The 23555-nt window shown below is 34.3% G+C and overlaps 1 protein-coding gene across 4 annotated transcripts in view; it reads left to right on the top strand.

The window, feature by feature from the left end:
- The window catches only part of AKAP6 (A-kinase anchoring protein 6), a 256721-nt gene that overhangs the window by 158395 nt on the left and 74771 nt on the right, over nucleotides 1-23555 (top strand). For all 4 annotated transcript variants that reach the window (XM_031504984.2, XM_031504983.2, XM_021542661.3 and 1 more), the window contains exons 8-9: nucleotides 15258-15406; nucleotides 21272-21392. In XM_031504984.2, coding sequence (XP_031360844.2) covers nucleotides 15258-15406; nucleotides 21272-21392 — 270 coding nt within the window. The remainder of the gene's footprint in view (nucleotides 1-15257; nucleotides 15407-21271; nucleotides 21393-23555) is intronic.

Raw genomic sequence — 23555 nt, 5'->3', positions numbered from 1 at the left:
TTTCAGGGAGAACTGTCAAAATTCCACACTACATCCTGCAGACTCCCACAAAATCTGGCAAATTGCACCAAACAGACCTAGCTTTTTTGAGCTGGAAGCATTTTTCATTCAGTATCTGCAAAGCCTTACATTTGAGATGTGTGTGCTTGTGTGCTATGAATATGAAACACAATGTAGGATTTACTCCCATGAAGAAAAAGTATTTAAAATTGATTAAGTGAATATTTCCAGTTTTAAATATTTTTTAAAATCTTTATGTTTCTTTCATTATAGTTCTTTCCCATTTAACAAAAAGAAACAGAGCCCAAATTGATACGGAACTGGTAAGGAGCTTCAGAAAGGACATATTCTTTTCTCTGCACATGTAGGTGCTGTCTTTGTGATCTTCATAAATTTGGATGCAATATGAATAGAGTATATAATTCTTTAACATCAAGCATTCCTTTCACTGCAATTGCAGTGGATGTTCAGAATGTGCAGAAATTGCAGAATCAGATAGATCTAGGTGTAAACTGACTATTATTTGAACCAACACTTCCAGCATTCTGAGAATTATATTAAAATAATGGATCTCTGTCCCACCTGTACATATTGAGAAAGAAAACAAAGGAAATAAAGTCAATGGAATGGATCAGAAATCCTCTTTGTGATAATAATGAGTTTGCAGAAATTTAACTTACCATATTTAAAGGAAAGCTGTCAGGATCAAATGGATAATACATAGCAGAAGGAAAGGATAAGGAAGTTGAAGATATCTTTGTTTGGAAATGTACATTGAAAGATACTGATGCTAAATTTTGTTTAAAGAAAGTTTTTTATCTGGAGCTCTGCAACATTTAATTTTATGGACTTGGATGGAATTCCTTATGTTATATATGTCTGGAAACATAGCATGGTTCTAAATAATTTTTAATTTTAATCCAGACTCAAAAGGAGCTTGTCTGTATCAAAGAAAAATTGCTGCATTTGGTCTGAAAGCATAGCTGCCCTTGTTCCCCTCCTTTTGAAGCTCCCTTGATTACAGAACTTGTACAGATGTAAATGGGAGCTGCTGTGCAGAATGGCTGATCTTGAACCAGCTCAGTGGTATCACTTCAGCTCTCCAGTTACTTCATGTCCCAGAGGTGATGGCACTCAGCAGTTGGTTTATGACACCGTTTGAAGGAACAGGGTAGTTTGAAGGAACAGGGTAGTTCTTGAAGAAGAGGCTTTAAGCAAACTCAAGTTCAATATATATTCACACATTTGCAGTCATACCATGATAAAATGAGCATGATTGGAGACAAAGCTGGTACTGTTGAAAGGACATTTGTTTTCAAAATGCCAGCTCTGGATAATGCTGTCTGGGATTCCACCATAGAGTTAGTAGTAACCAGTGACTCTGATTACAACTGAATTATTTTAATTTATAAAGTAACTAGAGACACATGTGTATCTAATATATATATTTATAAATTTCAGGCAAAAGTTTTGAAGTATTATGTGAGCTTCCTTCATATTTTAGATATTCTTAAGAAATATTTTCCACAATTTTAAATGTTCTGTTAAAACAGAGATGTACATTTTATATGTCTATTTTTATTTTTTAAATATCTTGGTGTTTTTAAAGAAAAAAAAGAATTTATATGTTGTATGATTTACAGTCTTGGAAAAAATAACATAGTCATAACTCTGTGGTTTTTGTGATGCATGAAGATCAGATTTTTTAATGTTGGTTAATGCTTTACTAATTAAAGTGTGCATGTTAATTAAAGCAGAGGCTAATGTTAATTACCTATATTAATGGAATCTCATGTAGCACCTGCCTGAAGCAATGGGTTCAATTTTCAAAATATCTCAATTAAGACTGAAACTTTTGATTTGCATCTAGTAGGGTTTCAATTAACTGCATTGCAAACTTAAATAACACACTTAAAGGGATAATATCACCAATCACATACAGCACAGTGGAATTGGACGGTTCAATTATTGACTATGGCTGTGAGAGCTTTCACAGTCGGTAGGTAAGTACTGTGGTATTGGCAAGTGATTATTGTCTAGGGCTGTCATCACTTCTGTGGCTGTTGTAAGAGAGATGTTAAATTGCTGTACTTGGGCCGCACTGCAATTCCATTGTTGAGGGAGACAGAAATAGAATGATGTTTTCTCACATCCAGCATTTAATGGTGAAGATTCAGCTTGTTCCTTTGAAATAAATGACCACTGTTCCATGACATGGTAAGGCATTTTATCAAATGGGAAAACAGCATTTGTGATAAAGTGCACAATGTTGCAGGGTACTTCTCAGCCAAGCCATGAGATGTGATTGTATTCCCAATTTCTGTTTCAGCCACCACAGCATTGCGTGTTGACATAGGAGCTTTTAATGAGCAGCTTCAGGAAGCGATTAACAAAGCACTAGAAATAGATGCAATCATGCTGATTGGAAATTCTACCTAAGCTCCATAAATAAGACCATAATGTCCTGCTACCATACAACTTTCTAGGATAATTATTTCTGATAGCTCCAGGACTTGAACTTTTAATCTGAGCATACTCCATTGAAATATTGATGGTTCAGTTACAAAGAAATCAAAATCTCCAAAAAAGCATGCTAACCTTTTATGCTTTGGACACACAGTTGAAGAATAAGTATAGGGTTTTGTTGTTGGATCCAAATTTTGTGTGTACATGTAATGCAAAAGTACCTTTTAGCGTAATTCCTATATGGCATCTGTGGAAACAGATTACTACAAAGTCAGTTTTCATGCATGCTCAGCAAAGAGGACCTGGAGCACAAGGTTACTATAATCTCTCACCTGTGCCTATCTATATCCTGCTAAAAATACCCTTAGGCTTTAGACCATTCCACTACATGGGTCCTGATTTCTCTATTTAATAGATTGCCTGTGCCTCTTAATAAAATCTCTAATATAACCTTCCATTGTAACACTCAGGCTTAGTACCTCCATGTTAACTAATGCTATGGCAAAAGCAAAAAAATCCTCATAGTATCAGTTAATCTGTTTGAGAAATTTGTGAGATTATAGTAAAACCTTTTTACCAAACTGCATTTAAAAAATATTTTAAAAATATATTAATAACCCTTGACTTATCAGTTTAGTTTGTGACCTCTCTTAGATCTAGATTAATCAGTGCATAATGATTCTTGTTGCTATTTTCACTTCTGTGGAGCATGTGTCCCACACCATTTTGTTAGGTCATTAGATGGTTTAGAACTCATGCTTATTTTTGTCTCTGAAAACAGATTACAGTCTACTGGAATCTGAGTTTCCAGAATTTCCATGTAGTAATATTCAACTTCTTTAACTGTTTAATGTTAAAATGTAATTATTGCCTTGTTTATGGTTACTGGGTGTATCTTTCCATTAAAGCTTTCGCTTGACATATTTTTTGTAGTAATTGATCTTTAGATTCCTTGAGTCACTATGAGTCATTATTTTAATGGCAGAGAAACCACATTTTCATCAGTCAGGTGTTAAACTAAAAAGATGCAGCAGATATTATTATTATACTGTGCTGTGTTATTGTCATCTCAGTTATCCTTCCTAATGTTTGCAGGAAAAAAAAAAATCTGTAAATGTATAGTCACATGAACATTCATTACATACATATTTCATCTTTGGACATCTAAAATTTCAGAAAGGTGATTTTGCTATTTTTCAATCTATTTCCTTTTAATTTTGAAATGAAAATGTTCATTTATATCCATTTAAACAGCTGTCTAAACTTTAATAAAAATAGCTAAATATCTCCTTTTTGTTGGATTTTCCATAATACAGAACTCTGTCATAATAAATCTTGTATCTATATGGCAATTTTAACTACATTCTAAATGAGAAATAATATAGAACCAAACAGGCAGAATCTCATGTAATGGTCATGTCTTTGATGAAAATCTGTTGAAATCATTGTGTTTACGAGATTACTGAGATCAGGTCTCTCTGGGTATTAGCTTGCCCAAAGGCACTTAGCCAATTAAGGCTATTGGAAAAAAATGAAAGCAATCCAACCTGAAGCTTTCTAAAAGGAATCTTTAACACTATTTACTTCTCCTGTATAGGGACTATAATACAGCACTTCCAATATCTTGGGCATGCTTCATTTGGTTTTATGTAGCTGGAGTGTTTTTCTAAGTATGAGAGAAAAAAAGTTTAATTCATTGTTTAAATTCCAAAATAAAATTACTTAGAAAGCAAGCAATAATACTGAAAAAGCAATGCTAGAGTATCATTTTATTAGAGAACAAGGAAGAAGGTGGCTATGCAAACTTGGATGGATTTATATTAATGGTGATTTGAAAGGCAGACCCGTAAAACTCTTATTCTTACATTATGGCATTCACACTCCTCCTGGAATGTTTTCTTTATAAGTTAAGAACTTGGGTGCTTTAGCCAAATCAGCTGTGCAGGTTTGGGTCTGGAGTCATGACAAGCTTGTAACAGAGGCCTTGACAAAGAGTAAAGCTACAAGTACACAAAATGCAGTCTGTTATACTGCAACATTTTCAACAAAAATGGAAAGAGAATGTTGGTTGAGTCACGTTCGACATGGGCTAGGTAGAATGAGTGGTTTATTTTTTGAAGGCTTCACATAAGACCTGGTTGTACAGTTTTGCTCTGGAAAAATTCCATTATATACTGTGAAAAGCTTACCTAAATAAAGTAGCACAGGAATTTGAGTAGTGGTTATTGGCTTTATTTTTAAAGTAATTTTTGGAACTTTGATACATATAACATAGATGTGAATCAAAATCTACCTTAAACTGCTGAGAGAAAAGTTTTCCACTGTATTTTGTCTTGTTAAAGCTATAAAGTGTTATCACATTGGAATTGTTTTAAATTAAGGTGTCTGACATGTTTCTGAAACGGCAACATTCACCAAAAAGGGGCATCTTTTATTGTTAGCAAAAGACAGCTCTTTTCTTATCATTTTGGGCTTTAATTATTCTGCTACTTTGTTTTAGCCTTGAACAGTCTATCTACATGAGTGGATCTTAATATTTTATATGTCTATATAAACATACTATTAAAAAAATAATTTTATCACATCTGGTTTTACTGCATCTTGCTGCATGTCTCTAGAGGCATACAGAATTTTTATTTTCAAGCAAATTTATATTAGTTACAGTCTCCAGCTGTTTTAGATATAGAATCATTTCCTGTTGGTACAGTTTCCAGGACAATTCTCTTTTTTTTCTTCTCAAAAGAATGAGAAATTTAATTTAACAAAGACATCTTATAATTGCCTTTGTATCTAGCAAGGTATCTAGCAATCTAAATATTTTATTTTATTTAAAACATCTGTCTACATAATATCATATGACTATACAAACCTATATCAGCCTTCTGAAAGACAGCTGCTGCCACTTTTATTTCATTTATAAGAGACCAACAAAATTGCTCAAGATAAAGCCCGTCTGCCACTGAGTCATATATAAAAAAATGTTGCAAGATGAAAAATTGCTTGCACTTACAGTTCTTGTAAAACTAATCTAGGTCTTTTACAAATTTAGAAGCATAGTTTTTCCTTTTCCCTGTTCTCTTACCCTGCCCCCCTCTGGCCCCCCCATCACTATAGAAACATAGGAACTTTACATATACTTTTTTTATAAACTCCTCTTTTTTTTTTTTTTTTTTTTTTTTTTGAGATTGAAGGCCCATTTCTTTTAAAGATGAAATGCAAATTAAAGTCCTATCTTAATTGCCCACTTGTGGGATCTATTAATCTCCTGCTATCTTAATTTTCACAAACATTTTCACAAACATATTGGTTAGAATTTTCATGCAGTTTTTTAGAAAATATATGGGGGAAGCGATAATGTCAATATAGATCTTAATCTGTTTTCTGCTGCTAAGCTTTATTTGCAGTTGTAAACTGTTCCTTTGTATGAAGCGACTCATACTGAGAAGAAAATATTTAATGGATAGTTTCAATATAGGCAGAGCAGCTATCCTAGAAAAATAGACATAGGTATTTTAAAGTATGTCTAAATAAGACAAGTTTACCTTTTCCAAGGAAGTAATCAAAATATTCCTTTTTGGAGAACTGAGAGTATGAAAGGAAAATGTTTATGGTTCCCTACTGGCACACAGTTGTGATTGACAGGAAAAACCAACATGTATGCCACATGAGACATCTTGTTCAGGAACTTTCAGGAGGGTAGTAAATTGGTGTTGGCACAAACACAAAAAAAATAAAATGACTTGATTCAGCAGTTTTCAATTCTAAATCCCCAGGCTCGAAAGAAAGAAGTAAATATTCATCAAATGATCAAAATTTATATTGATTTTTATTCTGCATTAGCAGCTCAAAGTCAAGATTCTTGACAGGGTGGATGTCGGTTTGAATGATTCTCTTTGAAATAAGGATACAGGCACTGGGCTGAGTGCTACTGTGCATTCCTGAACCATAGGAAAAGACTATTAGAACCCTAGGAAGCTAAATTTTTTAAAGAATAGTATAAAAGCATGCTTGTTCTGTACTGTTTTGATAACTAAATTGTTGTTATTAGTATGTAAAGTGATTCTTGTTGTTCCTGCTTTATTCCATCCTTTCCATTACCATCTAAGGACAACTTTTTTACAATACTTCAAAGGAAATGGTACTTCATGTGCTATAGTAACGGAGTTAATATCAGTACTTCCCAAAATAAGTGTGTTTTAGAGTGCTAGTCTGGCAGAGAAAAGGAAGCAAAGATTGTATCTGCACATTATACATCTGTAATTCTGCGGTTTCTGCTAGGGAGTAAATAAAGATCTGGGGGAGGGGATGAGGGAAGGATGATGGAAATCCAGGGAAGAAGAATGTGAGTGTGGATGCAGCACTGAAACACAAATGTGATGACTGTGATTACCGAGCTGTGAGATTTAATGAGAAAGCCTGTATTAGAGTGAAGTAGAAAATCATAACCATCACCTCTGGACTATAGGAGTATAATTGGATCTCAGCCCCCAGCAAAAATAAATAAGTAAGTTAGTGACATTTTTAACAAACTTAAATATATTGAGAATAAGAGGGGAAGTTATCTCGATTACTGTACTACTGAAGTATACTTTAAGTTTCTCAGCTTGCACTAAAAAGAGATTCATTGTCATAAAATGAAACAAAATACTGTGTTTTTGTGAGGGGTTTAAATAAGTAGCAGGGTGAGGCAGAAATACTGTAACTGTTGGAGTATTAACAAATTTCCCAAATGTCCTAGGTGCTTACAATTCAGTAAACATCTTTAACAGCATAGGTTTAAAGTTAAATTTTACAAACATTACGGGTAATGCTTTAATAGTATGCAAATTGCAATGAAGTCAGCAGCAGCAAAGCTGACCTCTTAGCAATACAGATATTTTATGTTTAAAACAGTTATCTTTTTACAGTTCCCTCTACCTCAGTAAGTGTCAGGTGCGTCAAGAGGCTCCTCATCAGAGGAACATAAATAAACTCAAAGGAGCAGCAGCCTGTGCCAGATTTTTATACACAGCAAGGCAGTGTACAAATCAACATATTAAGCTATGTGTTTTGTCGTTGCTAGAATAATTACTAATATTTTTGCTAAAACTCATCTATATATTTGAATAGGGAAAGGAATGTAAAGGGAAAAATACTTAGTCTGCATTTCCCTGCTATTTTTAAATAAATTAATTGACATTAGTTGACATATCCTCCTTCAGAGTCTGAGTATTCTTGCTTAATTGTGCAGTGGAGACTGAGTAGTGTTCATATTGCACAATTTTATGTTATTAATAGTTCAATATCTAAAAAGCTGATAAAAATTCCCAGTAATTTCTCCCTGTAGGAGGAAAAAATTGTGTAGTAAGAAAACATTCACATCTCTAGGGGTAACATAACATCAAATAGACTATCAAGGCATGGAAAGAGTCTCCTTCAATTTCAGAACAGTTAAATAAGCATTCAATGAGTGTCTTTGAGGAACACAGTGTAGGAGTTTTGACTTCAAAATGTTTGACACTATTGTGCATCTCAAAATATTTGACTCAAAACATTGATTCAAAAGAAGATTTAGGTCAAAACTTCTGAAATCTTGTGAGTTGCTATGTCTAGGAAATTTTGGAACTAGTTATTAAGCACACACATATTCTTAATGATTAGGTTAATAAATATGTAGCATTTCTCAAGCATATAAAAGTTTAAAATGGATCTAGTAGGGGAAAAAATAAGCTATTTTAGTACTACTAGTACAGCATGGTAAAACTGACAAGGAAAGGACTGTAAAATTTTTATGTTAGCTCTGCCATGCCTTCCTGGGATGTTTTGCATAGTTTTCGATAGGAAGTATTGGTTTTGAGAAACTTACCTTTCCTTGGTATTTTTAAGCAGACATGTATGTGTCAATCTGCTGTGGAAACAGGGGAAGGTGGAATGTGCACCAGAACTCTGGAATTTCTCTTGCACAAGTGTGCTGTCCTAAATCCTGAACATGGGTAGCTTTATCCTTAGGAGCATGGCCATTCTGAATGCCCAGCCCTACAAAGTGAGCTAGGTGCATTGCTAGTCTGTGTGATTTGGTACAGGAGCCCTACTGAGAAGTGTGATTTTTAGATGTATCTGTGCATTGGATGATAGACAGACTCTTTAACCATCTTTTTTTAGGTCACTTCATTGCTCTAGAAGTGCAAACACAGAAAATGGTAGGAACACTAAGAACAGTGCAAATAATGGAGATTTTAATTAAGTAAGGTTAAGTTTATAATTTTAGCACTTTTTGTTCATGACTGGTCTTTGCTCTTCTTGACTGCTTGAGGGTCCTGAGGCTGACCCAGAAAGGTCTTCAATTTTCTTTATGTACAACATATTTTTGTTTGGGCCTTCTATAACAATTTTCTTTTCTCTTCCTGAGGAAACCAAGGTTGTGTTGATGAATTGCTAATTTAATAGGACAAATTTTAGGTTTGTGAGAATTGGACTGTTTGGGGTTTACAGTTATTGTGGCATATGAAGAGGTGTCACTGAAGGAGATGGAAGGCATGTGTCAGATACAAAGAAATGCACTATGTTATATTGATGGGTTTGGCTGGATCTGCATCCTTGTTAATTTGTGTCTTCCACATGTCTTCAGCAAGCACTGTTCTGTCATCCCAGCCTTTCCACTGTCAGAGCAAGCCTATTCCCCACCTGGCCCCCAATTATTAGACTCTCTGTCACTCTCTTTCTGCAGGCTGAAGATGCAGACCTGCAAGACAAGAAAAGTAGAAAATGGTCCCAGCCTTTGTTCAATTTCCATTCTCACAATAACTTTTTTTTCACCTGGCAATTTTGGGGATGCTGTTGTCAGAAACTATTCAATGTTAATTAACCTCTGGAGAGGTTAATTCTCTCATACTTTTCTTCAATGCTTTTTGATATTTATGATGTAGGAAGGTCTCTGGGTTTATAACTGAGATCTGTATAATGCAGAGGGCATGCTATGCTCTTGTGTTGTCTTTAATGTTACCCTAGCTATCTAAAATTTCATTTTATGGCTCCTGTTTATAGACCTAAAATTCACTGTGCTGTTACTTGAACTCTACCTGGAGTTTAAATATCTTGATATGTACAAATGTTGTTGTCTTGCATTTTGCTCATTCTATGTGGAGGTTTCACATTGTTGTGATGGTTTTAGCACACTGAAAAGCAAAGCAATAACATTGTTCTTGATATAAAAACATTTCTGATATTTATGACAATAGAAACACTTAGCTAAGATTTTAACTGGTAACAAGCATGCCCTGATTAACAGAATTAATTTCCTGCATGATCAAAACACACTGTGTCCTTTGTAATAGTACTCCCAAATATTCAGCTCGAAGTAAACACATTTCATGATACAGTTTTGTTTTTTTTTCAATTTGATTCAGTTCTGAAGAGAGTGTGCAAGATGAAGAGTCAAGGAAGCCAAAAGCAGGAAGGGCAACAGACTATGAAAGTATTCAATAGCAGCAAGGTCTCTGTTTTAATTATGCAGAGTAAGGGGAGATAAACAAATGCCTAAACTTAGGGTAGAAGTAGTCACTTTAAGTCCAAGAAGCCTAATGCTGCCAAATGATGGCCCAGTGATCTTAAAACCATTTCCAACCTGAATGATCCTATTATTTTATTATACAATGCCTTTTAAAACAGTGGTATGACTTGATAATACCTTAGGTGTTTTCTTCGATAGAAGACTGTTGGCTGGCTGTAGGGATGGCATGATGGATTATCAAATCCATCTGGATAGAGTTTTTGGACAAACTCTCACCTGCCAAAGAATGCTTTCTGTAATCTACATCTTCATGGAAGATATTTTGAGCCATATACTTCTCAAAATAATTTTCTTCAGTAGCTATATTGTGACAGAGCCAGGGTCTTTTTTTGTGTTCCATAATAAAGCCTTCTAATAAATACATGGACAAGTATTCAGCATACTGTGACAGAAAAAAAAATGCTTTAAGTATTTAAGCACATAAATGCTACTCTTACCAACTTAATCCTGGAAAGAAATTATTCTCAATTTTAAATCTCAAGACATTTCACCAGTTGTAGGTATATAGAGTGACAAGTTGGAATGTGCATCCTTTTAAAAAGTGACATCTGACTTTGCAGTTCTTTAAAATATACATATAGGTTAGTATTCTAAGTCTACATGCAGCCTGGGGCAATCCAACCACGTCCTTGTTGGCAGAAACTGGATTGCGTGCTTTAATTTCAGAGGCTGTTTTTGTTCAGCTTAAGCTCAAATAATGGCAGAGGAACAAAATGTCTGTATTTCTTATGTAATTCTCACTAAGTACAGTGTAGTGTGGCAGAAGTAAAGTCTCTGTATAGAACTGTAAAGAAAGGGTAATGCAAGACAGGATACTTTAATCATTTAAATTTAACTGAATGTATTATATATAATTTGTGTATCTAAAACACAGAATTGTTTGCTTACTGTAACATGGTTCATAACAAATCACTTGTGCTCCCTGGGAGACACTGTCTGAAAAGACTTTCCTTTCAACACCAAATCAATGATATTTATTCTAGTACATTTCAAAATAAAAAAAAAATATCTGCAGCAGCAAATCACTAGCTCTGAGTTCATATCTCCAATTTACATTGGTGTAAATATTGAGTCTCTTGTTTGACACATTATACAATATAACCTTTCAGTCTCCTTCCTTCTACAGTAAGAGTCATTACCCCTTGTCTTTCTCCACTTCAGAATAAGGTCATTCCAACATGTAGGTCTAATAAGAAATGCAATGTATTTTCATTGATTTGTATTATCACTGATTACTCCTTCATGTTATATAGTGATCTATATAGTAAAGGACATTTTATGTTATCAGGCAAAGCTAGAATTAAGGAACAGATTTGTACCCTGGGCTCTCCCAGTTTATTTATAAGTTCTTGGTTTTTAGAAAATGGGCATTAGAAAAAAGCCTTGAAATTATTTACCATTATTAATCAATCACTAGAACTGAGTATTAGGTACTTTTTTTTCCCAGAATACAGTATTTTTACAGTCTTGTTCAGAGACTGGTTCCTGCCAGCTCAGGAAAATGAGAGAATTTTGTAATTTGATTCTTGGAAATATTTCAGTTTAATTTACAACTGAATATTTTAAACTTATTCCATCCTAGTAGGTAGAGAATCCTTACAAGTGTGTAACAAGACCTTCATCACCATTTTCATTGTCTTTTTATTGCAAAAATGGTCACTTAGACCATGAAGTGAAAAACTACTGCTGAGTATAGTTCCTCGCCATTTTTTCCCTCTGTGTTCAATTTTTCACATATGTAGATGTACTACATCCTCTGAAAAAAAAAGAAGGAACTGAATTTCAATACTAAGATGGGGCACTAGGAGTAAGTGAATGATTACCTCCCACCCAATTTCTATTAGCAATATTTGGGACTATGCATTTCCCAGTAGACTTTTTGAGGGTTTGATAGATATCTGTGTCCATACAGATGTGTCTGTTACAGAGATTGTTCTTTAAGTTTGTGGTATGTAATGAAAATTATATGTAGGGGAATCTGAAAATGCATACAATGCAGGTCTAAATGTAAATCAAGCAGCTTTTCTATATTTGATTAGGAATTTATAAAGTTGTTACTTTATTCTCCCAGAATATTGCAAAACTAGTCCTTCATTACCACTAAAGATTTTAAGTTGAAAATAAGCTGCAGTTGGTTTATTGCATATCTGTGCTCTGTACTTTTTTTCTATATTGTGCCTTGTACCTGTTAGCTCAGATTCTGTAAAATGTAGTTTTTTGAGACTTAAACTGATCAATACCTACTCAAGGTCTTCAAAGCCTCTTTGGATTTGCAGTTGATATCAGTATAACAGAGACAAAAAAATTCTTAAGTCTAACATTGAGATAGATGAATATATAGAGAAGAGAAGAGAAATCGGAGAGATGCGTCTGAAACTCTGCTCTGTCCGAGTTTGAGTTGCTGTAATTGTTCATAAACGTTGATAGAAATTTGGTTTAAAAATAAAAATAGTTGATTTATAGAGAGATCATACTTCTGAAGTGGCAGACCTGGATTGTATTCAGGCTTCATAGGGTATGATGTTGATGGAGTTTATAATCCTTAGTACAAGAGGGCCTTATAGCTGCAAGGAAGAAATAGTGGATTCTTATTTATCCTTCTTCATATATTTACCTGCCCTTTACATCCTGCTTTTCCTTGCCCCCACTGTTCTATTTAATAGTTCTTTTTCTTCTCCCATTTTCCATATTCATTATTGGATTGCCTACAAATGTTTTTACAAGTGAACAGGGCATGATCAACCTGTGAAAAAGCTGCTGCCTTTATTTTTAACATTTTTTATTTTAAAATATAGTATAAATTGTAGGATGGGGAATTAGAAAATACAAGGGGGAAAACTATCTAAATTATTGTGATAGTTTTCCTATTTAAGAAATAGCCTGTGTTCATACAATTGAGGGGTCAGTTTTGATTATGATGTGTGATGTTCCAGATCATAGGCTACTCCCTCTTTTTGGAGTCTTGAGGTAGGAGGGGATAAGGAAGGTTGTGTACACAATTTCAGTAACAGCCAAGAAGACCCTGAAACCTCTATCTAAACTCCAGCCAGAACTCATAGCTAAAAAGTAGGAATTACTTTTCTTGATTTATAAACCTGTCCTGAAAATAAGGGAATTTTTTGCTTTGAGTTTTCCACAAGATTTCTCCTCTAGGCTTAAGACACTCACAGATTTTAATTGATAAATCTAATTGTTTTAGAAATTTACTGGTCACTGACCAGGGCTTTAGACTGAATGTGTCATGCCAATGTATATAACGGAAATTAGAATGATGCAGTGGATTACTGCTTTGTGGTAAGAATAAATTAAAATAACACATTCATAGCCTTATATGCACAATGCAAAATACTCTGCTGAAAGACTATCCTCAATGGTGAAGAATTCTTCTAAAAAAGAAATTTGTTCAGGAATCTCTGTATACTGTGGAAGTGGACTGCTTATCAGTTCAGACAAAAATGCTCTTGGGGATGGAAGGGGAACAGGAAGGTGATGCAGTTTATTTGCTGCCTTGGTTGTTTCTGAGTTATAAAAATGGCAATTTTAATTATAGTTTCTGAGAAAGCAGAATAGTTTTATAGCTCTCTCAAACCTTAACATTTTACTCTAACTGGACAGTTCCAGCTAGTTTAGATAATGTTTCTTCATTGGTAACTTTTGTGGTTTAATTTTCCACTATTTTAAAATAGGTACAAAAGTTTTGATTTATATTTAAATACACAGTGAAAGACCTGCATGGGCTGGTCAGAATTTTTATCTTCTATCTCCTTGGAAAATTGCTAGGGTTTTTTTTGGGGTTTTTTTTTGTATTATTGGGGGTTTTTCTTACATGTTAGTTTGTTTTTAAATTTCTCAAAAACATATTGGGATTTATTGAAAAGCATAACTAATTTCACTGTAAGAAGCAGCTGAGAGAGAAAGCTATAAAAGTTTGAATGAGAAGTTTTAAAAGGAAATGGAATTTCCAAATCACTTACATTATTTTTCAGCAAAAAATACACCAAGGCAAGGCCTAAGCAAATATAGAAACTCTTATTACCACAGGCTTATAAAGATATTCCAACCTTCTTTCAGACTTTCCCTGCTGACATTCTTCAGTGCCTGTTTCCCTTCACTTGCTTGCATTTTTCTTACATTTTACAGACTGCCCTTCTCTCTAGCCCTTTCACTACTTTCTCTTTATGACTTCTGTTGTTTCACAGATTGGTAATTCTGCTGTGCTGTCAGCAAACAAATTAACTCTTTACTTTCCTGCCTCCCACAACAGAAAATACAGGAGAGTCCTTATACAAAATTTCCTTTGTGCCATTTGCATTTACATGCCATAGCACAAAATAGTTAAACAGTCATTCCACTCCTAATGGAAATAGAAGTATGTAGTTACACAGAAGTAGTGATTTTTGAAGCATTATCGGAATTTGTAATGTGTTTTTCTTTCAATGAAGTATATTAAAAGAAAACAATGGCATATCAGCCCCAAAGTGCTTTTGAACTTACTCTATGCTCTGTTCTTTCTGCTGTTCCTAGGGGCAAGTGTGGCAAACAGCAGATTTTATCCTTGTGTCATCTGGTTCTCTGAGCCCCAGAAGAATACTGATCACCACAGCTGCAATAAATAAAGTGTCTATTCAATAAGTTATGATGCCAAATATTATTTCACATTCTTCTGGACAGACACAGTCTGATGGAAAACAGCACATCTCACTTATTGCCTTTTTCCTTGCAATTAAGGTTGCTGAGTAATCAGTCTGTGCCAGATATGGGAAAGGAGAATGTGAAAAATGCCAGTCTGCTTGGGTTTGTTTACAATTACTATTTAAAGGATAAATATCTATAGCAATATGGCATTCATTAATTATGAAACACAGTGTGTTAACAACATAAATCTTGAAGCCTGTAAGAAATATAATTTTATGTATCTACCTGTTCTATCATAGTGCTTGATTTCTAATATATTTTTTATTCATGTCCAGACATTTTTATGCAGCATTTGATCTCATGGAATATATAACACATTCTCTAATAGAAACTTCAGTAGTTCATTTCTAGCATTTGGGATTATGCAGTAGTTCTCTGACTTAACAGTTCAGCCTTTTTCACTATCACATACAAGGAGAAAACTAATGGTATGAATAATTTGATAAAACTGTTGCAGTCCAAAAATATTTGTTTTAAATCTATTGTTTCTGAATTATTTTTGTAATGTTCTGCTTTGTTTTTTCCCTTCTTTGTTTTCTTTTTCTAGGCTGAGGTTCAGCTATGCTATCTGGAAGCACAAAGAGATGCTGTTGAACAGATGTCCTTAAAACTGTACAGTGAGCAGTACAACAGTAGTAGCAAGCGAAAGGAAGAGTTTGCTGATATGTCAAAAGTTCACACAGTGGGAAGTAATGGGTAGGGAACTATTCTTTTTGTTGTTTTATTCTCACTGATCTGTTTGGTATTTTTTTTTTTACATGATTTTTTTTCTTACTACTAGTTAACCAGGATTTTTCTTCCTAGGCCAAGAGGCAGGGAAAACTGTTTCAATTGCTCTCTTTTTTTTAAATATATGGATGCAAAAATAATGGGTTCTGGATAATTTATCTGAGTGATGGTTTGTTCATAGGAACACCTAATATCTAATAGTAAACTGTTACCTGGATTTAAAAAAATGCATTGTGTCCTTTTTCTTTAGGTTTTCTCCTCTAGCAGCCTCATACTATTTGATTTCTTAACATCTTCCAATGAAGAATCTTGATAGTGAAATCTCATCTTTGCAAGATCTCTATAACCATTGTTCTCCTAGTGACTAAGAAATATGAATATGAAGCCATTCAATTCCAGTTCAAATATACAGGTTTTTGTACTTCAAGAAAAAATTTATTTTAACTGTTTTCCCTTTTTTTAGACTGTTTTTCCTTTACTTGTTTTTTCTTTTAATTAATGTTAACACAAATACACACATGTATATCATATATAAAAGTGTGCATTCAAAAGCATTCTATCTTAATATTTTGAACATATTAATCACTGGAATATGCTCAAAGGAGTTCTTGCTTCCCTCTCTTTTTCACAATCAAGGAAACCTATAATTCTGGAAGAAGACTTTTTCTTTAAGGTCTTCTGAAAACCATATCTTCTAACCACTAGTGCCCCAAAATGAACATAGAAAAACCTACCTGTGGGGTCATAATAGTGTAGGCCAAAAGCGGGTCAAAGGACCCAACTAGTGCTCATTGTTTGGGGATGGCCTCATCCTGATAGAAGTTTCCTTGTAACTGGCAAGTACTTTTCCCTGCAATTTACTATGCAAGAAAAGTAATTGACAAAGGTGTTCTTGAGTTCTTTATCTCCAGAACTCGTCTTTCCAATTGTTAACTCAATGTTCAGGTCTTGGAAACACAGTTTTATTAAATTAACAACTGTAAAGATAAATGAGCCTTGTAAACATCCCCTCTTATTATACAGAAAGATGGCTGTTTTAGAAAAGTTGATGTGGGCTAATTATGTAGGATTACTGAGATCTTGATTACATATGCAGAAATCTGTCAGATTCTCAAACATGCCAGTGCAGCTAGTGGCAACCGTAAAAATAATTTGTTCAGAATTCTTGTGTATATGTGTATAAAAGTACACTGAGGGCTAGACATTCAAGACCACCTTCTAATTTTGCAGCCATCACTGAATGTGAGCAAAGCATAAGGTTGGAATATCGCGGAGCATGTAAGACGCATCAACAGACACTTAATTTTCCTGAAAGCAGGGAAAGTAAAGCTTTATGCTTCACAGAGAAATCCAGTTTGTAACTCTACGTACCATATATGATAATCAAGTGTTTCTTAAATGCACTTATTTTCACTTTTAATTATATGCTTTGAACTGGAAATGGTCACCTGCTACTATTTCAAACCTGTTTAGTGCTGTGGCCACCTTTCTGGGCCTGTAAGGCCCTCTCAGGACTTAGAGGCTCAACAGGGACTTCAGGACCCAAAGGGCTGGAATCAGACCAGAATAATACCCCTTATTCAGCCATTGTAGAAACTAGTGGGGACTAAATTAAACCGGAAAACTTTTAGTTGAACCTGTCTGAGATGCTGTGTTGAAAAAAATTGAAATTCCTTTCAGCTACTTAAAAATACAATTGGTGCAACATTTCCTTACTGCATAAAAACCATGGAAAGAAATTCCACAGTAGCATGACCTAACTAGAGACAGAGATCTCTACAGAGATGGGACTATTTGCGCAAATTAGGGTATCTGTCCATTTGCTGTTGTGGAAGTTTGACCTAGTAAATAGAAGACTGTCTACAGAGAGAACAAGAGCTATTTTAAATGAAGAATTTTTTATATGACGTGTGTGTGTGTGTGCGTGTAGGAGATTTGGGAGATGATTTTGTGCAGGAAGTAGCTAAACTGAGACAGGTAGGGTAGTATTTGCACAATAGTTTTATTCTAGTGGGTCTGTAAGGAAGTGAAGATTTCCTGTAAAACAATAATCTTGTTAAAACAGCAATAGGGAAGGTTTTAATATATTATCATTAAAATGGGCAAAGTGACAGAGGAAAGAATGAATATCCACTGCAGGAGAACACCAGCTAGCCAGGAGGTAAGAGGTAACTGAGAGTAGTTTAGGGCAGTGCAAAATGTTTAGGGCAGGTGCAAATTGGGCTGGAAATACTGTATCCCCTCCAAACTGGAGACTAGTGCGTTCAGGTCCTATTGGAAGGTATGGACACCACTATTGTACAGCATGAAAACCAGATCCTAAGGTCCTGTCATCAGTGGGTATTGGGCCTTCATGCATGAGACTTTGAAAGAAATGCATTAGAGAGGAGAGGGCTTTAAGTATGTGCCGGACATAGGGAAGGTTTAAAACTGTTAAGGTGATAACTCTGAGTTCTCCTACATCTCCCTAATAAAAACATGTGAAAAGAGTTCCAAAAAATTATGACCCAGAAACTTGAAGGGACATTTTGTCTGGCTGAATTTTTTGGTAGGTGTACCAGTGTGTTTACAGTACTTCTAAATGCCATGTGAGATATGCCATCAAAGAAATACTACAAACTGGAAGTGCATGCTTAACATAGGAAAAACGCTGATGGAAATAGCTTCACATTCCTTTTTATTTATTAATGCCACAGACGAACTGGTTTTCTCATGAGAAAGGTGCTCATGAATTTTCATTCAAAATAATAAATTGGTGTCCACATTTTAAGAAATATGTTTAGGGTTCAAGGGATTAGACATGCAACTCTGCATATCTGATTCCTGTTTTACCAAGACAAAATATACTTCTTTATGTAATTTTATTTATTACATAGCTAATGGTTTTAGCTTATTAACCAACAAACTTCATCAAGGAAGCAGTTTTTGCCTGCCCTTTAACTAATATTATAGCACTTTTGTTGGAAGTGTTTGGGTACTTCTAATAAAGGATTTTTTTTCTTTTTCAATAAACAGATTAATTAATTTATTCCTTTTTTAGTTTGGTGGATTCATATAATCAGCCAAAATTGGATCTTTTCTATGATAATTGCATCTTTGACATACATCAGTATTTCAGAAGTCATGCTTTCCCTGGTCCTGCCTGTGGCAATATAAAAGAAAGATCTGCTAAGCTCAGGAAAAGTAGATTCTGATTAAAAAAGAAATATTGAATGCACCCCAGAAATACTGACAGATACGTTTCAATCTTGATGTCTCTCTAGTCCTACAATTTCTTGATTTTTCTGAATATCTTTTTAGTGGCTTAGTACTTGCATCCTCTTCCAAACAGTAATTTAATAGTGATCACTAAATTCATTCATTTAGATGCAAGACATTAATTTTTAAAAAATCTGTTTTTAAAAATATATATCAGAGATATTCTAAAACCACTGAAAGTATTGCAAACATATTTTAAAAATATTGATGATGCTCTGTAGACTTCTCTGTCTTCAGGCTCAGGCAAATAACTACCATAGACAATTGCTTGAAAACGCGTCTAGATTAATTAACTCTACTTCAGAAAACAACAACAAAAAAAAAAAAACAACAAAACCAAAACAGACAAAAAAAAACCCCAAAACCTCCTCAAAAACAAAAATAAAAAACCCCCAACCAGCCAAAAAAAAAAAAAAAACCCAAAAAAAAAGGGAGAATAAGTACGTTATATAAACTATGGGGAAGAAAACCAAATCTCTTTTGTCTTGTATCCTTTCCTGGGCTTTTTCCAGTGAATCCTGTTTCTCTCACTCTTGGTTTTGGGTTGAGTTCCTGTTTAGATTATTATTTTGAAATCAAAATAGTCAGCTGTTTTCTAGTGCTTATCCATTTTTTATAAAGGTCAAAGAAAAGTGCATTTCTGTTTCTTTAAAGGATTGGTTCATTTCAATACAAATAAATGGACCAATTTGGACTGTAAGTAAGATGTGGATCTTTAGACACAAAGCAGGTGTTTGGATCCAGCAGGTCTCTTGCCTGTTATAGAGAAATCCAAGTCCACCTCCTAATGCATTTTCCAAAGGCATCCCATGCCATTCTCTACATAAGCTTTGTTTCACATCATCTTCATGTATTAATTTAGGATTTTCACTGGTACAAACCATCCAAGTCAACTGAATCTGTATCAATTTTCAGGTTATGAAATCTAACATCTTCTGTTATAGAACATATGTTTTAATAACCGCCTGTCAGTTTTATGTCTTTGAATAATATTGGGATAAGATGGAAGAGAAGAAAAAGAGCAGTAGGTACTGAAGATGCAGAATGGTAATACTGCTTTCTGAGGAAGGGCTGAAGATTCAGTAACACTGCCAAATATACAATACAAAATGGAGTTTAGTGTTCTTTTAGTTTTCAAATTATATCTGAGTCAAATAACTTCTGAAACAGGAAAAAAGCCCTGAACTCCAAGTGAGACTTATATTTCAGTAATAGTAACCTGAACTTTTGTGCATGCTCTTCTTTCTTTATGGTAACACTGCTTACCTTCTCAGGACATCAAGTAGTTTTAAGTAAGTGCACCTCATAAATTATTGAGTAAAAGTATACTAAGTACAGTGAATTAAACTAGAGGGTTACTTCAGAAGCAGGAATCAGTGCTTGTGCATTATACAATACTTTCTTTGTTGTCAATTCATTGAAAATAATACCACAGAAGGCAAATGCTTTCTTCTCTCTTGCCTGCTTTCTTGAGCAAAGACAGTTCTACTTGTCACAACTTTATCTGTAAGCTTTCAAAATTACCATACACGTGGTACTCTAATTAATAACAAATAAAACTGCAATAGTACTAATGACATTAAAAGTGTGTTTAGTTTATTGTTTCTCTGTTGAAACACTGCTCATTTTTTTAATGGAGTTGTTTAAAAAGTTGGAGAAATTAGCTTTAGTGGAACATACACTATTCTTTGATCAGTATGGGAGTTTTTTGATACTACTGGCAAGGCTTTTGTTAATTCCAATTTTGCAAATTTGAAGATCCCTTTTCAAGAGGTATCTATTTGACGAATGTGCAGTTTTTCAGCATGTACTTTCTGTCTTGTATCACAGTGTTTTAGAAGAATCTATGCTTTACTTATTCACTAGGCTTTCAATAGAGAATCACATTAATCCTTTTAAGCTCCTTATTCTAATGATTTATTTTGTTGAAAACCGTAGTGATCCTCCTTTGAATTTTAATGATTGCTGGCTATTCAAGGATTCATTGTTTTGACTTCCTGTCCTTACCTTTGTTTCTTACATGTCTGTAGGGAACACCTGTCTAATACTGTATCTGGCCTTAGTTCTCACTGGCTTACCATATTCACTCAAGCCTATCTTTAGGCGTTAAGTTGAAATGCTAGCTACTCATCCATGAAAATAAATGTAGGATATTTACAAAGGTAGGCAGATAGACAGCAGAGGGATGGCTGAATGGATTGAGTAATTTTTTGATGTAGATGTTATTTTCATTTGAATTATATCAAGGTGATTGTTGCAAAATTTGCTCAATATGAAGCCAGTGCTGTAAAAATAATTAAACAACACCTACAGGGGATTTATATTTCAAAATTTTTTAAACAAATGCAGTATGCCAACAGTTGTCAGGATTTGGCATCAGCTGCTGAATTTAGGTCATGGCACTGGCTTAAATTGGATTTCAGTTTTCATTTTCATCCACACTGTATAAATACAGAATGTCTCTTTAGAAATATAACTTGGAACATCATGAGTTTTCAAGAATATATTATTCTAATACAAGATTTTAACAACTACACAGTATTATGCATAATACATTTTGTTCCTTATCTACAGCCTTTTGGACTTTGATTCAGAATACCAGGAGCTCTGGGATTGGCTGATTGACATGGAATCCATTGTGATGGACAGCCATGACCTGATGATGTCAGAGGAGCAGCAGCAGCATCTTTACAAGGTTAGCACTACTGTTACTGCCTTTACCTAGCTATAGAAGATCTGATTAGCTTGACAAGTCTTTCTCTCACAGGATATCGCTGCGTTCATTGTATGTATCATGGTGTCTATTAGAATTCCCTTCCCTGTCCCCAACCTCATTTCCATCCCCTGTGCACTGACAGGCTGCACCGACATCATAATTGCGAGAAAGTTCCCTTTATCACATTCTATTTGGTGTAATTCTATAGAAGGACAAAGATTTGTCTTCAAGATGAATAGAAATAAATGAAACTGCATTAATAAATAGACTGAAACAAAATGAAGGAAAAAATGAAATGGGAACTTTTAACAAAATGTGTTTTGATTGGAGCTTTCAGCTGGATTTTTATCCACCTTTCAGACCTCATCTGGGAAGAAAGACATTTGCCTTGATTTTGGTTTGCTGCTGCCAGGATACAGGACTCTTCCAATTTAGTTTTTATTAGTTATAAATAAAGTAGACATTGTCATGTTAAGTCTTCACACTTGGTTGTGATTTGAGCAACATGATTTTGAACTTGTAGGGTGAAGCTATAGAGTCTAATTCTAGCATATATATATATATGTACATATATGTGTGTGTATATATGTCTGTGTGTACGTATATGTGTATGTACATACACATACATACAGATACATATGGTTTCTTTTATTTGCCATAGCAACCTTAACCCAAAAAGATTTATAATTTCTTTTAGATAGATAATACTTGTAAGAACTGCCTCAAAATGTGTGACTTGATCCTAAAATTGATTCAGGCTTCACTGTGTGTCTGATGAGCTATGGGTCTGAGGGGTGGGGGTGGGGGGGAAGGAGGGGCTTTTGATAGAAATATCAGGCTGCAGTAAATCTTCCTCATTTAGGCAATTTTTATTGGAGTAATTCTGACAGTTGTCATCCTTGAATTGCTTTGAGCATATGGCATATTTCAAAGACCAGATTGTGAATCATAAAAAATAAAATTAATAACTAACCACAGAATCAGCAACACTATAATGACAAGAAACAACTACCCTCTAGCTTTTTTTTTTATTTCTTATCAAATAAATGGTACATTCAAGGTCAAATAGAAGTTGTTCTCTTTCTTCTATGATTGCATGATTTGATAATTTCTTAAGTAAAATTTTTTTTTTCTTGCTTTGGCATCCTATTTTCTTGATAGTCTCCTTGAATTTTATTCTTTCTTATTTTAGCTATTCTATTTAAAATACCCAGTAAGAAGGGCCTGTCATGTGAGTTAAAATATATTTATAATGCAAATATAGTTTGGATCCAAACTATTTTAGTCTGCGAGCTTCATTCACTGGCCTTGTCAATTGCTTTGACAATTATTTTTTATTTTAGCTATTGTCTTTTTCCTAACATTGTAAGTGCTTCATCAGACTTAATCACCCATTAACAGACCTTGCCTTGGCCAGGCTCAGAAATAAACAAGTCAGAAATGAGTAAAGATTTTCTTGTGAGTCTAAAATAAGGTGTTTTGGTAGTTAGTGCCTGTCTGTATAAAGCCAGCTTCTATCATGAATAATTTAACTGCTAGTTTTTGTCCTATATTAAAAAAAATAAATTGATAAACATAAATCTTAAGGTAGCAATCCATCCATCCATATGAGAAGGAACAAAGATTAAGCAGCCAGTTCAAGTATTTTAGATCCTATTTAGTATACTTCCCTTTCTTATTTCCAAATGTAACCCCTAAGAATAATTATAGATGGTAAGGCTGAGATAATAGTGCATGATGAGAAGAGTATAAAAGGGCAACAATTTAATAATATGTGCAGTACAATATGGTGGAAAATGGGTAATATTATATATGCAAAATGAGAATAGTTTCTTAATATTATGAAATTCTGAACTGTGATAAGCATGACACTTCTGAAAGCAGAAAGTTTGTATGATAGAGTAGCTGAGTCTGCAGCCTGTACAGCAGAGACAAACCAGCACTGATTCCAAAGAAGAGGCAGCTTATTTGTCCTGCAATTTCTGCTAGGAGGTTAAAGGCTACTGTACCAGATTTAAGAGCCCCCATCTCAAAACTGCTACAAAACCCCTTGAACAAAGGTAGAAATATACTCCTTGCCCTCTTGCAGTGAATATTCACTGCATTTCCCTTTCTAGTAAGAGCAGCAAGCAAATTTTTAAG

Source organism: Lonchura striata, chromosome 6, assembly GCF_046129695.1.
Source record: "Lonchura striata isolate bLonStr1 chromosome 6, bLonStr1.mat, whole genome shotgun sequence".
NCBI classification, from domain to species: Eukaryota; Metazoa; Chordata; class Aves; order Passeriformes; family Estrildidae; genus Lonchura; species Lonchura striata.
This window is presented reverse-complemented; position numbering and strand designations above follow the sequence as displayed.